The sequence below is a fragment of the Chlamydotis macqueenii genome, chromosome 1 (assembly GCF_036417535.1).
Source record: "Chlamydotis macqueenii isolate bChlMac1 chromosome 1, bChlMac1.mat, whole genome shotgun sequence".
Taxonomy (NCBI): domain Eukaryota; kingdom Metazoa; phylum Chordata; class Aves; order Otidiformes; family Otididae; genus Chlamydotis; species Chlamydotis macqueenii.
The window spans coordinates 132,402,269-132,418,507 of NC_141556.1; the positions used below are offsets into that span (position 1 = coordinate 132,402,269).

General features: G+C 39.1%; 1 protein-coding gene across 3 annotated transcripts in view; it reads left to right on the forward strand.

Annotated features, from left to right (window-relative positions):
- SH3KBP1 (SH3 domain containing kinase binding protein 1) overlaps positions 1-16,239 on the forward strand; it is a 239,903-nt gene that overhangs the window by 216,339 nt on the left and 7,325 nt on the right. For all 3 annotated transcript variants that reach the window (XM_086767422.1, XM_086767439.1, XM_086767432.1), the window contains 2 exons: positions 4,992-5,077; positions 15,286-15,395. In XM_086767422.1, coding sequence (XP_086623548.1) covers positions 4,992-5,077; positions 15,286-15,395 — 196 coding nt within the window. The remainder of the gene's footprint in view (positions 1-4,991; positions 5,078-15,285; positions 15,396-16,239) is intronic.

Genomic DNA, 16,239 nt, shown 5'->3' on the forward strand with positions numbered 1-16,239 from the left:
TAGAAATAATTTTACTATTTTACTGTTAGAAAAATTAACTGCCATTGAACTGCTGAAGTTCAAGTATACTAACGGTAAATTAAATACCAGAATGGAGTATAGAGTAGAGTGGTGTCGTAGTTTAGCCCTGACTCAGGACCAAGCCCTACGCAGTCGCTCACTCAACCTCCTCGCCCTCCTAGGGAATGGGGGAGAGATAATATAAGAAAAGGCTCCAGGTTTGAGGTAAGGGCAGGGAGAGATCATTCAAGTTACTGTTATAGGCAAAACAGACTCGATTTAGGGAAAACAAATTAAATTTATTAACAATAAAACTGAAGTAGGATAATGAGAAAGAAAAAAAAAACCCAGATCTTAATAACACCTTCCCGCCCTACCCTCCCATCTTTCCAGGCCATTCCAGACCATCTCCACCTCCTCCCCCTGAGCAGCACAGGGAGGGAATAGGAAATGGGGATTATGGTCAGTTCATCAGAACGTCATTTCTGCCACTGCTTTCTCCTCGAGGAAAGAACTCCTCACATTCCTCCCCTGCTCCAGCGTGGAGTCCCTCCCTTGAGCTACAGTCCTTCACAAACTGCTTCAGCAGGGGTTGTTTTCCACAGGGTGCAGGCCCTCAGGAATGGCTGCCCCAGCACCGGCTCTCCCTGGGTCACAGCCTCCTTCGGGCATCCACCTGCCCCAGCGTGGGGTCCTCCATGTTCTGCAGGAGGATCTCTGCTCCTCCATGGGCCTCCGTGGGCTGCAGGGGGACAGCCTGCCTCACCATGGACTGCACCAGGAGCAACTTTACTTCTCCCCCTCCTTCTTCAGTGACCTTGGCATTCGCAGCTGCTCCACTCAGAAGCAATTCCTCACAATTGGACTCAGGCAGACGCCTCTCATATTCTCTCACAAAACCTCTCCTCTTCTCTCCTCTCTTCTCTGGTCCAGGCCCAGACAGCTGCCCAGCAGGAGGCCAGAGGGTGAGGCCCACACCTGCCCCTCTCTGCCTGCACTTCAGTTTTATTTTCCCCTTCTTAAATACGTTATCACAGAGGCATTATCACTGCCCCAGATTGGCTCAGTCCCAAACAGCAGCAAGTCCACCAGACAAAGGGGGAACTTCTAGCAGCTTCTTCTTCAGAAGGTGCCATTGTAGCCCCCCCACCACTGCCACTACACAAACCCAGCACGGTGGAATAAAATAGAAATCCTAGACATTGATTCCCCTCATTCCTCTGCATGTGGTTCATTAAACAAGTTCTCTCAGTGTGAAATCTGAGACACATAAAATAAAACGATGCCTGCCTTGTGCTGCCAGTTTCATCTTACTGAAGTGCTTTGGCTGTGCATCTCTGAGAACTTACCCTTCTATCCAGGTGCTACTGCCACAGCTTCTTTTGGACTCCTTGGCTTTTGAACATGCTCGCCTGGTTGATCCAAAATATAGTTCACACCTGCTGGTCACTTGGGCATGCTTGCAAAAACAAGTATTTGCTGTGACCTTTACATTTAGCTAAGTGATGTCTTCTTGGCAAGACCAATACGTACCTTAGTGTTCAGTTCACTGCCTAGATATTCAACAGGGTAGCTATTCTTTTGTTTTATCCTTTGCCTGAAATATTTAAAAGCATTTAGAGTTGTGTAGGGGTGTTTTATTGTTCTTCTGCTTTTCTTTTTTCTGTGTACAAAATTGTATAAATAAGCTAAGCATTTTTAAAGATATTTCAGTTTTTGTGTTATCAAAGTGAAAAAGCAGATCTAAACAGTAACCCTGTCGGGTTCTTAGTTCTCTGAAGTCTGCTATGTATAGCACAGAAAAAAACACTTAGTTCTTTTTACCTAATACTATTCTATTTGAAATAAATTTACTTGTAAAAGTAGTTAGATTAAAACTTAGAAGGAAAGATGATTTTTAAGGTGATGATGATGCATATTGATGATGGTAGTTCTAGGAGTTTCCCTATGAATTACTTTATCAGCTAATTCAAATTAATGGATTTATCACATATAGCTGTTCTACTTGGCAAGCTCTAACTTGTAAGGTGTCTTATAGGAAGAGGGCAGAAAGTTCATGTAATGAAATAATCCATGGAACAGATTTTGAATTACTTGAATAACTTAAGAAATGTGACGCTTCAGATGGAAGCTGTCACTTCAATAAAGGCGTTTTGTTTATAAATCAGTTCAGTTTAATAGGAGAGGAAATATTTTTAAGACCTGCTGGTATCCCTTTCCAGAATCTGAAAAACCTAAGGCAATTAGAATAAAAATTGAACCAGCAGAATTTTTGCTAACCTGTCCTGGTTTAACCCCAGTGGGAAGCTCAGCCACACCCAGCTTGCTCATTCCCTCACAATGGGATGGAGGTGAGAATCGGAAGGGCAAAAGTGAGAAAACTCGTGGTTTGAGATCAAGACAGTTAAACAGATAGAGCAAATGCTGCCTGTGCAAGCAAAGCAAAATAGGGAATTCATTCACTGTTTCCCATTGGCAGACAGGTGTTTAGCCATCCAACACTATCCCAGCTAAAACCAGTGGATCCTAGGTGGAAAAATTGTTGTAATATAAAGTGAGTCCCATGAGATTTCCATGGCTGCTGCTGAGCAGAAGAAGGTTTTCTTCTGTTCAGAGTAAGTGTCTTGCATCTTATGCATCTCACTGGCTTTTTGTGGTGATCATTGTTTTTCCGTTTCAATATAATCCCCCTTCCTTGGAGGCAGGTTAGGGCTTCAAGGGCAACAGGAGAGACAAAAGCCACATGGGACAGAGAATAGCTGTCAAGTTGCTCCAAAGGTTTCATAGCTTATTTAGACATTCCTCTGATTGTACAATTTACCGACGAGTCAATTCTCTGGAGTAGGCAAGGCATAAAGACCTACAGAAAGGGCATTGTTACAATCAATCTAAACCAATCTGCATCCATACTGTTGCTAACAGGGGCAGGTTCCCTCTCCTGGCAGCCTGTTCCTGCAGCTTCCCTTATGTTAGCACCAGCATTTGTGCAGCCGTTCAGCCATATGGGTCAGGGAGTTGCTCCAGATGGCAATTAATCAGTTTGCAGGGGGATTTCTATTAATGTGGGGTTTCTTTCAGGCTGATCATCTGTCTCGAACAGCTGACAGCTTATCTGCATGGGCACAAGCAGAGGGAGGGAGACGTTGTGACCAAGAAGGGATGGCTCCATTCCTTTCACAACAATATGGATGTAGATTGGCATAATAAGCCTGTTGATTCTTTGGAGAGCAGAGTTGGGTTTTTTTGTGGGGTTGATGTCATATATCTTGGTATTCTTTGTAGTCATATGGTAAATGTTGTGACTTTCACCCCTAGTCACACCATCCTAAGAATCTCCTGCAAAACCGTACTCACACGTTTACTAGAGCACTTCCAACTCATATGGTGCTCTCAGTTTGCTGGGAAATACATGTGCGCAGAACAGAGTATGCAGTCAGATGCTCATTGCCCTGTCAGCCAAGAAACTATGTTGCTTTTTAGAGATTTACAAATATATAAGCAATTTTAAAAAAAAAAAAGACTAAAAGATAGGAAAACTAATTTTGATCAGGTAGATCACTTGGAGAATACCCTTATTTATCTTCTCACTACTTAATACATTTTTCTAGGAATGTGTTGAATTTCATGAATTTCATGAATTTTCCTGGTGCAGACTGCCTGCCATATTGATAGCTGTGTAGGACTAGTTTGTTTTTCAGGCCATGAACTGGTTGTCGGTCTTTTTTAGTTCATAGAATACTTCATACCACAATGTTTAACTGGATATGTGTTCACTTAATCTGTGACTTCCTCCAGTTTTTTAACACAAAATTTTCAGGCTCTTTATCACAGCCTTCCTGAAGTCTGAAATAAAGTTTCCAGCCACTTTGTATTTTACCCATAAACGGCTGACATGAGTTGAGGTTCAGGCCATTTGTTTTTAGCTTATAGCATCAAAATGAAAAGATCAACAAGGTTCAGGAGCTCGCTATGTATTTTACTGTCAATGGCTAGTTATTGCTGTTCATAGAAGTTCACATGTTGTTTCAGGGACAGATCTATATTTTTACCCATAATCTGGGTACCTTATGTACATCATAATTGTTACAGCACTGCACTGGGAATAGTCATTGTGGACAGACTATTGTATTTGTTAAGTGATAATAAGACTATTATATTTGTTAAGATAATGATGGTAAGTACCATTTATTGCATTAACTGAACAGTTGTTATCACAGTAAATGTCACAGGGATTTGTCTGTGTGACCTGTGCAATGCCGAGCTACTCGCCTACCAGTGGCCCTTTTTTAATTAATTGTTTCACTCGTCAGATTATTTTAGTAAACTAAAGTAGTTGTGAGATAGAAAGAATAACATGCTGCTTATGTTTGATCTCCTGTTTGATTTAAAAGTAGTTCCTTTGTATAGAGTGTCCCAACTCTTGACACTTGACTATTCCAAAGACATTTCAGACAGACTAGGTGATCTTGGTTCTTTGGACCTATGGAAACAATATCAGTAGTCTAATCTCATAAACAACGTGCAAAAATGTGGTGGAGGAGCTGCATTTGTGAGCAAATACTAGGTACTGTTGAAAAGCATGATGCTAGCTTGAGGTTCTCTGCTTTTCTGCAGTGTTCTAGATAGTCCATCAGTATAGTTTATGTAAGCCAATTAATTAGAAAAAAATACAAATAAGATATTGAAGAATCTCCCTGTGCCCTTAGGTTTCCTTCATGTTGAGATGCTGTGAACATCTGAAGAATTATTCAGGCCACTACGATGTCTAAAATAGGCTTTTTTGACAGGTGTTAAGGAGAAATGAGATAAGGTTAATCCATTCAGCATGTCTACTTACTGGAGATTGCTCTCTCTGACACATTGCTATTACTCTGGCGCTACAAAGGAAGAATATTTTCCCCTCTCATTATTAATTGCAAGTTAGCTATCATTTACTGTAACCCACACAAAAACTCCAATAAAAAAATCTCCTCTTCTTGATCTAAATGCAGGAGTGATAGTCCAAAAGTGGAATTAGTGGGCAGTACGGTATCCGGCACTCTAGAGAAAGACTCCTCTGAAAGAAGCAATGACATCGGTAAGTTATAGTGCTTTTTATAGTTTGCCTAAGAAATTTATGGTGTAAATTTCTGCTTTTTAGTGACTTTGTTATGATCCAAAAAGCAGATAGAGGATTTGGCAATTAAATTGAGTGCATTTATATCAAATTTTAACTGCAGGATTAAAGGATCATTTCTGCTTAACTTTAAAAAGTGTTGTTGGGATTTTCTGTTTAAAAATTTTTTTTCAAGGAAATATGGAATAGGAGGGCTTTTGTTATTTCTGTTTAAAAGTCTGAAACAAGTGACACGGCCAACCATTATAAGTCATACTAGTTTAAAATAAGTAATATTAGTGCTGCCATACTTATAATGCTGCAAAAGATTGTGGTTTTGATGCAGTTAGTAATCTTTACACTTTCTAATACAAAGGAATAGAGAGCAAATTGAGGCCAGTTTGAATAAATTTTACTGAAAACACTGATTAAAAGAAGTCTAAATTTCTCTTGTTTGTGTTCCTGCAACACAAAAGGTTTAACCGGGAAATCACCTGGAAAGGAGTAACAATAGGTTATTTTTCTGTCTTCTCTCACCCTCCTTCCTTCTCAAGTTTTGCAGTGCAGGAGCGATGTTTGCCGGGGTGGTTGCTGCAGTAAGTGGCACTTGGAAAGCAAGGTGCCCTGACTCTTGTCCCAGTGCTGTAAGCAAAAGCCGCGACAGCCATCTTCTACCTTTACTTAGAAATACGCCAGCACCAGCTGCTGCTGTCGCTCTGCTCTGCAGTCGCAGTTGTGCCGCGAGAGACCCGTGTTTGTAAAAGGCAGAACCGGGGTATTCTGAATGTGTAAGCATTACTACCTTTCGCTGGCAGCATTAAATGTTATTTCGATGTGGTTGTTTCTACCCAGACTGCTTTATTAGTGAAACATTTCTGTAGAGCAGTATACTTTCAACAGCCAAACCTGCCTTTTCTTTGGACTTGAAAGCAGAGCTTTAAGTTATAAATGGGTTTTAACTGCAATGTAACAATAAAATGCTAAATTGATTTCACATAGGTTTATGAGCTTTCCAGCATCCATATGTCTGCTTTTTTTTAACCTTCTGCCGTTGCTACGGTTTATGATAGTCACGTTCTTCTAGAGAAGCAAGTAGTTTGTTTTTTTACAGATTTTCATTTGGGATAAACATGGAAAACTAGAAGCTTGTGATAAATTGCAGGAACATTTTTATTGTAGAGATGAATATAAAGGAATGGTATGGAAATCCGGTCAAATTCTACCATTTAGTGTTTGTTACCCATGTTTACAAATTTGCTTCAAAGCATAGAAGTCTTTGCTTACTTGAAAGAGAAAGCTATGACTGCAAATAGCATGTAGTGGTGTGTTGGAAGTAAACTTTTTTATCCTTGTGCTAGTTTCCTTGGAATCAGGATTAAAGCTTAGAGTATTTTGTATTCTTTCTGGGGTTTTTTTGACAACCTGTAAAAGGTTAGGTAGGAGATTTGACTTACATGGGGGTTTTTTTGTGGGTTGGTGTTTTTTTTTGGTTTTGGTTTTTTTTAAATGATGGAGAACAGGAGCCAACAAGAGTCCATAAAGCAAACCACACACTCAACATGTTGCAGAAAGTTTAGCTAATGACCTCCTGTTACCACTAACAAGGGGAGCCTGTTGAGCCCAAGGATAAAATAGTGTGAATACTTAGATAAGTATAACTTGATAGGGTCAAACCACAGTGGCATTTACAAGGGCAAATCATGTCATTCTAGCCTGTTAGACAACTTATTAAAAGAAAAAAAAAAGAAATAAATTATTGTTTTGGAATGAAAGTGGACCCAAAGATCATAACTGTTACAAATTTTCAGGAGGCTTTTGAAGGCTCATATAAAATATTGTTAAAGAAATAAACAGCCCTTTAAGAGAGGGTAGAGCAATAAATGAAAACTTAATAAGCCAAAACAATTCACAGTGGATTAATATCTTTTACTATGAGGAGAGGTTTAGAGTTCAGGACAGTTTATGGGGCAGTGTAATTGGAAAGATTTACGATAAATGTGTTAGATTTTTTATTTATTTACAAAGAGAACAATGGGTTGGAGAAATCTTGTGGTTAAATGAGTTATTAGTAAAAATGATGGATGAGCGAGCGGAGTTGGCCAGTATATTCCAAGGCACTGATGGATCAGGCAGTGTGAGTCCAGAGAGTGTTCAACTGTGACATGTGCTAGCAGTGTTGCCCCAGTGTCATGTACTCTGTGAGGAGGACAGCCTCAACTTCTCTGAGGTTCATCCTTCCAGTCAAAATGGATCTGATTGAATCTATTATTTGATGTCTCTTCAGTAATCCAAATCTACACAATGAATTAGAGTGGACCTATGTGACAGACAAGGTGGGGCTTAGCAGTAGCATTTGAAGAAAACTGAAGTTAAATGGCCTTTCCAGCAGCTTGAGTTTATGACCATTCTGGTTACTGGGCTCCTCTTTATTCCTCCATTAGCCCCAGTGCCATTCCCAGGCACTTAGTGCTGTCCAGGAGGACAAAGGAAAAAGCAGAAGTCGGCTGCAAATTGCCTCGCCCTCTTTCGTGCTTATGCTAAGTACTAGTGGTGAATCGTGAACTGAAAATTAATACTACAGCACTCTCCTGGCATTTTTTGCACTAGCAGTGTTAAGCTGGATAACAGCTGTTGCTCTCTGAGTCCTATAGCCAGTCTAAAGGTTGGACGGGGCTCTGAGCAAGGTTAGGTTCAAGGCTCTGGTTGGACTGGGCTCTGAGCAACCTGATGTAGTTGAGGGTGTCCCTGCTCCTTGCAGGGGGGTTGGACTAGATGACCTTTGAAGGTCCCTTCCAACCCTAACCGTTCTGTGATTCTAAAGCTCTTGTTCTTTCATTCAAAGCAAAGAGATGTACAAAAGTACTGGAGAGACAGTTTTGGTTATAAAAGCAAACCATACTAAAGCTGGGTGGAGAACAGTTTTCCTTTCTGTGGAAACTTTTAAGGATTTCTAAGTTGGTTCCTTTTCTTTATCATGATGAGACCAAAATCTTTACAATGAGGGAGGAGAAATTACAAGGTCTTTCCATGTGCCATTTCCCAAAACTCAAACAAGCCATCAGCAACAACAAAATCAGTAATTCCATCAACAATTAAGAAGCACTATGCAGAGGGGAGTTGAAGATTCCATGTGCAAAATTTGTGTTTTGTCTAGGTCCCCTGTTTTACTAGATCAGTGTGTTAAACACTGCTTGTTTCAGAAAAGGCATTTTTCTATTTATTTTCTAAGTAATATTCCACCAGTGGATCAGCGTTGTCTAATCGGAAAACCTCACACCTTTAAAAACATTCGCTTGACTTTCCTGATCAAGAAAGTCACAAATGCTTGAGCAATGCCGAGGTTATGTGTAATAGTGTGCACCATGTCCTGTCAGTTGCGTATATAAAAAGCTATTTTTGTGTAGAATTTAGCGCATGGCTTGATTTCACTAGCATGTTCTGCGGAGTTGTGACTTGACATTTAAATTTCTTGATGATAATACAGCAGTGATTACAATTTTGCAATCTGTACTGACAACAGCAAGTCATGTTCAGCAACATCACTGCTGATTGTAAACAGAGTGGCAGCTATTGCTACTGTTGTTCATGTCTTTGCTTCTTTTCACAATTCTTACAAAAAAACCATTGGAAAACTAGCCTTCAGAATATAGTGTTTAAGAAGAACAGTTTCCCATTCCTCCTCACTTCTTTTGTTTTCTTTTTCCCTGTTTTCAGTGATGCCTTTACTTTCCTTTCCACACATCTTTCATCCAGCTTTTCCTATTTACATCTCTTTGCCATGGGTATCTCTTCTTCATTTCATGAGGGTAAGGCTTTATTTTTCTCCATTTCTTTTCTGTCCTGTCTTTGCTTTAGTTGACAATGCATGACAAACAAAGTATTTTTTTAGAACACCTGATGTCTACATGGGTATTACAAGGTCAGTGCAATGACAGAAACATCTAGCACATATAATAACTTACTGGATCAAAATTTAATGCTTCCAGAAAATTACTGAATTATTCCAATTAATTATTGGTATTGAGTTATTTCTGCAAGTCAGGATTAATCCTAAGTCTTTCAACTGTATGTGTACAGACACTTTGGAATCCTGCAATCCTGAAACAAGACTTGTCTCTCCAAAATAGATTTGCTTTGAAATCATCTAACAATTAAAATCATATAGATTTAACCTGAATTATTTCAAAAATAGCCACAAAGAAATAAAAATAATACATCTACTGTGGAAATACTCAGTTAATCCACAAAAGAAGCAGTTTCTGAGCTTTGCAAAAAGACTGAGCTGCACAGGCACTTCTGACACGGAGCCAAGCGGACACATTTTTCCAATATTTTTCCTGGCTCTTTACACATTTTGCATAGTATTTATGAAAGCCGTTAATAATCTTTATCAGTGCTATTGTAAGGCACATATGCCTTCATTGTTTCCTTCTGAAATGTGTAGTGTTGGTATGAATGTTCTGAAGAGATTCCTTGAAAGCTGAGTAACGTGAGTCCATTTTTCAGCATTTCCTCATACTCTAATGTTTGGAGCATTTGCTGGTGGATCGTAAAGAACTGGCCAAACCCATGTTATTAGCATTACTCTTCTTCTGTCCCTCCCTCCAAGGCTGGTGCTAACTTGCCTGGAAGGGTAGTTAAAATACGCTACTTGAAAATATCTAATAAATTAAAAAAAAAATCTTCAGTATATCGTGTTACCTTGAGCCCCGTTTGCAGTTGTTCTGGAGCTGTTTGACTCATATTTGTTAGGAGAGGGGATCGCTGTGCCTCTAACTGGAAGAAAAAGTGATCTAATAAGATTTGGCCCACACTAGGGAAAAAGATGGATAATATTTCCAGTAAAAGGTTGTAGACTGGAGCAGGTTTGTCTTTAAATCACAAGCTGTTATACTGTGAGACATTATAATTATTTTGCCTGAAGACACACAGTAAAAGTTGGGAAAAAAAAGAAAATACTGGTAAATATAAGGGTTGAAGGACAAAATGTGATCCATAATGAATACTGAAATCTGCCTAAACCAGTTATTTCATTCTATACTGTTCATGCTTATTTTAGTGGAGCTAAGCAAAGGAGCAGAATTACCCAGTTGGGTTAAGTAGTAATATTTATGTCAGTGAATCAAAATCATCCATGCATATAGCTGTGAATTGTAAATATTGTAATCAGGGATATTTTAGTGGTCCATTACATAAATTAATTAGGTGCCTTGCCCTGGAGGGTCCAGAAAAAGGCAATAAACCAGAAGTACAAATCATTCTTCAAGTGTGTCAAGTTGAGGTGCCTGAAAACAGCATATCCATTTCTTCTAGCTCGGTTTTCTTGACCTTTCAGTTCTTTCTTGGCATCTTCTGAATTGTTAAAAATAAAATCCTTATGAGGGCACTGGCAAATGGTTTGCAAAGCTCCTTATGGCAGCTTTCTACATTCAGCTATTAAAGCAATGAAAGTCAGGGTTGAAATGGGAAAAGATAATTGTGTACTTTAGGAAAGATAACTGTCCAGTGACTGTCCTGGGAAGCCAGGTGAGCTAAGCTGTTAACCTCCAAAGCAAAGAACCATGCAGGCAGGCATCCCCAGCATATTGCTGTACACTCCTGAACACAGTAACCTTGCAGCCCAGGCGCCCTCGTGTTACAAGTACGTTACTCAGATCTAAAAAAGGAGTCTGCAGTTCTTTAGGGGTAGGATTCTGCGGCCCTGACCCTGACTGGGAGCATGGCTGTGTTCCTTGAAGGGTACAATGCTGTTCAGCATGGAGAGAGTAGCAGAATCTGGGTGCTTGCGGTAGTTAAAATAATTGTGGTCTTCTGAAATTCCTAGTAATATTTGGATTATTGTTTGAGTTGGTTTTTAATTGGTGCTATATGTTGAATGGACATTAAGGCAGAAGATTTTGTCTGCAGTATCTCTGGCTCATCTGATAGCTTTCAGGGTTATTTTATTTAAAGACAGTATATATACCATTTCCCAAGCCTATTGTCAATCTTTTAAATGTATTCAAGATTATGATGAAATGAAATCTACCTCTGTGGCTTTTGTGACATTATCTTCTTCAAATGAATTGAAAGCCACCTTTGCCTCATTTCTTTCAGCCCTACTGTATTTCTTTTCTATGAAACCTTGCCGTTAGCATTCTGAATGTGTTGATTGTGCTATTATCCATCACTTTCCATTTCTCAAGGTGAAATCTCTCTGCTAATTCAAAAAGCTTTCGGTTTTCATTGTGTATCAATTACTTTGCTCAAAGACTGAAAATCCTAACCATGAAATAAAGCTGAGGCCTAGACACGTTTTATGCCAGAATAGTAAATGCAGGGCGGGGAAGAGGTAAGGAAGGAAGCATAACCATTTAACTTTTTCCTCTTGGGGTTGTTTTGGCTTTTTTTTTTTTTTTTTGGAGGGATTAAAGGTTGTTTTCCAGGAAAGTACAAGTCTAACGAGCTGTGAAGTTTTTCCTTAAATAATTGTTTTCCTAGATCTCAGCATTTTTTAAAAAACACCATAATCATGCTTTAAATAACCATGTCTCCAAATGAACATAGCAATGGAGAAAAATATCCTATTCTTAACTGGCTTGGAAGGATACCAGGGAATAATTCTTGCACAGCTAACATTTTTCATATTCATTAAATATAGTTTGCTCAGTAAGTCAGGCATCTTATTGTGTGTACTACACTAGTATATTAGAATTGCTCTGTTATCTTTCTCCCCATCTAATGAATTACTTCATTAATTACCACCTTGATCAGCGAGACAGTAATAATGATGAATGCATCTGTTTATTTGTAGAACAAGTATCAACTATTTTTTTAATTAGGGAGTGTCACTGTTAATTCAAGGCTGCCCTCGATGTTCTACGTGTTCAGTAGAGCCTTCCTTACTGTTTGTTGTTACTAACAGACACAGAGAAAGCTGGGCCAGTGCAGAGTTCAGGTCTGCTGGTTGCTGATGCTGCCTTATGAGCAATTAACATGGCTGTGAATACCGTGGACTGGGCTGTATTTTTAATGACATACCATTTGGTCCTGCTCAGGAAGGTTTTACATTTTGCTTATTAAGTAAACCTAAGCTCCCAGTTTCTGATAGCTAACTAAAATCAAATCTCTGTAATTAATGATCTCAGTGAGTATAATATAGTCACACCCATGTAACTTTGCTTTCCATTAGCAAAAAATAATCACATAACCAGTGTAAGTGAAATGATTACTGAATGTGCAGTACAGGTGACAGCAAGGCAGAGGTCTCCTGAGTGGCTGTGTTCCTCATTTTCTTCACCCATTTACTGTATGGGAATTTTCCTGAATTAATGCCTCATAGGTAATGACCGTGGGAGGTGGTGATAACATTAGATGCAGAGCAGATTTGGGAGTGAGAACCACATCTAAATAAGGAGAACAAGCAGGGGGCATAAAGGGCATATGGAAATACTAGAAATGGGTTTACTATTTTAGCATTGTACCAAGTGTTGTCCTTTACACTTAAATAGCATTTAATTTATAGTATCAGCTGAATGGCTGTGATTTCACTAGTGTGGCAGCGGTTTTTACCTGTGGAGCTTTTCCAGCCTCTGCTCTGCTCTTTTTTTTTTTTAATTTAGTGCAGGTATAGGCTTTTTTAGTTTCTTTCACTAGCTATCAGAAGTGGAAAAAATGGAGGGTTCCCAGTATTTCTTGATAATCCAAGCTTTGCACAGAAATGTTTATCTTTCATGGTATTCATAAAAAGCATGGAGCAGATTTTATCTGCACAGGCACATGGGTCTCAAGGACGCAAATTCATACACTCCCTGTTGATACATTTCACAATTTAAACATGAATATTTGATTATTCTGGTAAGACATAGAACTCTAGGTAATTCTTAGTTTATTTAAGCCAAAGAAACACATTGAATCAATGCCTTCACTATGTTTTTTGTTGCTTGTTTTCCGTATTAGTGTAGATACTTAACTTTGTAAGAACAGAGGAAGGGAGAGTGGTGCTTACCATAGAAGCAGCCACACAGAGAGAGAAGTCATGCACTGGAGCCCTCCTAGGCTGCAAGGTAACTTGAGCCAGTTTGCTGCCCCTCAAGCAGTAGTCTGTTCTTCTGAGTTTTAGCAGCTGGTGTCAGTCCTCTGGTACTGATATTGATCTTTCCTTTAGCACAGGTATTTGTGTGAATAGGCACATGCTGCAGGACAATGAGCTGAATTAAAACTGGCTCAGGAAAAAAAACAGTAAAAACAGTTAGGTGGGAAAGAGTGGCTGGGACAAATGGAAGGATTGCTTCAGCCTCCGTTTGTACTCATGTATGTGAGCTTCACATATTTATAGATGAGTGTGTATTTTGGATGGCAATATATTCTTGCTGTGCAACTTAACAAAGTAACACAGTGGTGAAAATGAAGACAATGTATTAGAATACATAACTGATTGCTGTGTGATCTTAAGCAAATCATTTAGCTATTTCATGCATAAGCTTCAAACTGGATATTACTGGAAACCAGCTCTTACATTTGCTTTTTTTCACCCCAGAAAATAAATATTTGCTTCCATTTCTCCTCTCCTGAAATTCTGAAGTTCTGTAGAACTCCAGATAGATTTTGTCCAGTCTGCTAATGTTAGCTTGTTTTTACGTTAAAAGCACTGTAAGCCTCCCCTGACACGTTGGGTACAGTTGAGGAATCGGATTGCCAAACTCGCATTTACAGACTGGGTGACCTGCCTTTGGATGTGGGATGTGATAGTCAATAAAAAAGCAATGAGAGAAATACCTGGTGGAGGACAGTGGGGTCACTGGTTATATATAGGAAGAGTTGCTCCAAAAATGGAGTAGTATTTGGAGGTGAATACCCTTAGACTATTTCAGGGTTTCTGAAAGAGATCCCTTTTTTTTTCTTTTTTTTTTGTTTTTGTCTCCCAGAGATGGAAGAATATTGCTGAATAAGGAATGTCTGATCCCATTTACTTCCTAGCTACCAAATCATGAGTTCATAGAATCCGTTTAAGTGTCCTTCAGTACATATAGTTTATTGCACAGGCCCATTAATTCATTTGTTTCTCTGTTGTGTAATTTTGTACAATGGTTGTAATACAGCAACAAAGCTGTATCTTCAGAGATTACTTGTTCTGTAACAGTCCTGAAAATTAAGAGCCCACTACAGGTAACTAATAACTTTAAAGCTATTCCTTCCTACATGTGTGCAGTGAAAAATAGTCTCTGAATAACAAGTTTCCTTCCAGTATTTGATTCATGTTTGAAAGTAATTTTACAGAATTTTGATTTATCTTGACTAAAGTACCTCTTGTATGTTTTCTGACACATTTCTGCTTAACATACGCAGTAGGACATTTTGAAATGGAGGTGAGTGAAACTGATATAACCCATAAAAATAGATGAATGGTGTTAAGCCATTTGATTCAGGCATGCAATCACAAGCTGCGGTATTCCTTCAGCCTCCACATCATTCTTTCACGTAAACATGCTACCATGTGGCTGGATTCAGTAAACACTTCCCCAGTGCATTTCGCTAAGCGTGAAGATAGTCAAGACTGCATTCTAGCCAACCTGTTTTTCCTGGGCTCTGTACAGCTTCAGGAGGCTGTTGGACTTTTTATTTACCGTAACCTCTGGACTACTGGCGATGCTCCTCTTACCTATAGCTTCTGGAAACTATGCTGCGTCCTGCTGCAGGTGTCCAGGCACCTGCAGATCACTTCCAGCTCACTTGTTCTCTTTCTGTGCTTCCCTAAGCAATTGCTGCAGGTGCAGCACTGACAGTACAGTTCTTGAGACAACATGTGCACTGTCTTAGGTCTCCAGTTATTCAGGAAAAAAATTACTAACCTCTTTAATAGCAAGATGGAAATTTTGAAACTGTTTATTCTATGCTGTAGGACCCATGTTGTCATTCAGCTTTCACTATGCCAAAAACAAAGCCAGAGGCTCCTCTGTACGTTCCCCCTCTGCTTTGTTTCATTTGAGATAAAAGAGTAATTGTGCTTGGCAAGGGTGACTGGATTAGAGCTGCCTTTGACTTGCAGGGTTTTTTTAATGGCTTCGTGGTGGCTGTATGTGTGCAGAACATTGTGACCTAATGGGAAAAATGGGATTTGATTTCTCTGAAATTAGAAAAAAAAAAATTATAATTCTTCCTCTTTGAAGACTATTGCTTGAAAACCAAATCAATTTTATTTTATTTTTAAGACCTGGAAGGTTTTGACTCTGTAGTACCAATTGCTGAGAAGCTTAATCATCCAACTACAACCAGACCAAAAGCTACTGGCAGGCGACCACCCTCCCAGTCTCTCACATCTGTAAGTTAATTTTCCTTTTCTGTAAAAAATATTTTTCTCTGATTTTCCCCTCCTTCTATTTGTGTTCCCTGATGTTTTTTTCTATGCTTACACAGCCATTCCTTCACACATACAGTGAGGCAGAGGAAAATTAGTGTCAAAAGGCTGCCAGTGTTTTGAATATTGATGTTTAAAACATTCCCTCCCTCACAAGATTTGTACCCCCTTACTTGGGTGCTGCCAGGTATTCCTTGCCAACCACGACCGAGGCCAGAAGAATCCTTTATAAAAATCTTTGGAATAAGCCTGTTTGTGCTAAGTATTAAGGATTTCAAAAGTGTTTCCGAAAAGAAGCATTTCTGTTGGTTTCTCTGGAACACTCTACCAGATTTTGAGAACGAACAGACCATAGTCAGTCTTCAACAGCTTTCCTTGAGCCACCACATATTCTCTTTAAGCTCACAATTGTAAAAATATATGGGTAATTTAAATTTCACTCTCTAATATTTTTCTTTAGACAAGTTGGTCTCATAAACCATAGTTTGGAAACCATTGCTTAGTTTTTCAGTGTCCTTTTCTTTGGGGTTTGGAGTTTGTTCATTTCTGTGCTTTTTGCATCCTGGAATACCAGAATGAGAGCAACTACTGATGGGTACCCAGGTTCATGTTGCTGAAGAAAAACAAAGTGGATGGAAACAAAAAGGGTTATTGAGAAATTAATGGAACACAAAAAGAAAGCTTTCAAAATTGACTATGTGCATAAATATAGAAACATAAAAGACAAGTTCAAAGGTCTTTCTTCCCCTGACAAATCTACGGGGGAAGGAGCAAAGGGTGGAAAAAAACCTTCCCTGTTTGCACCTTT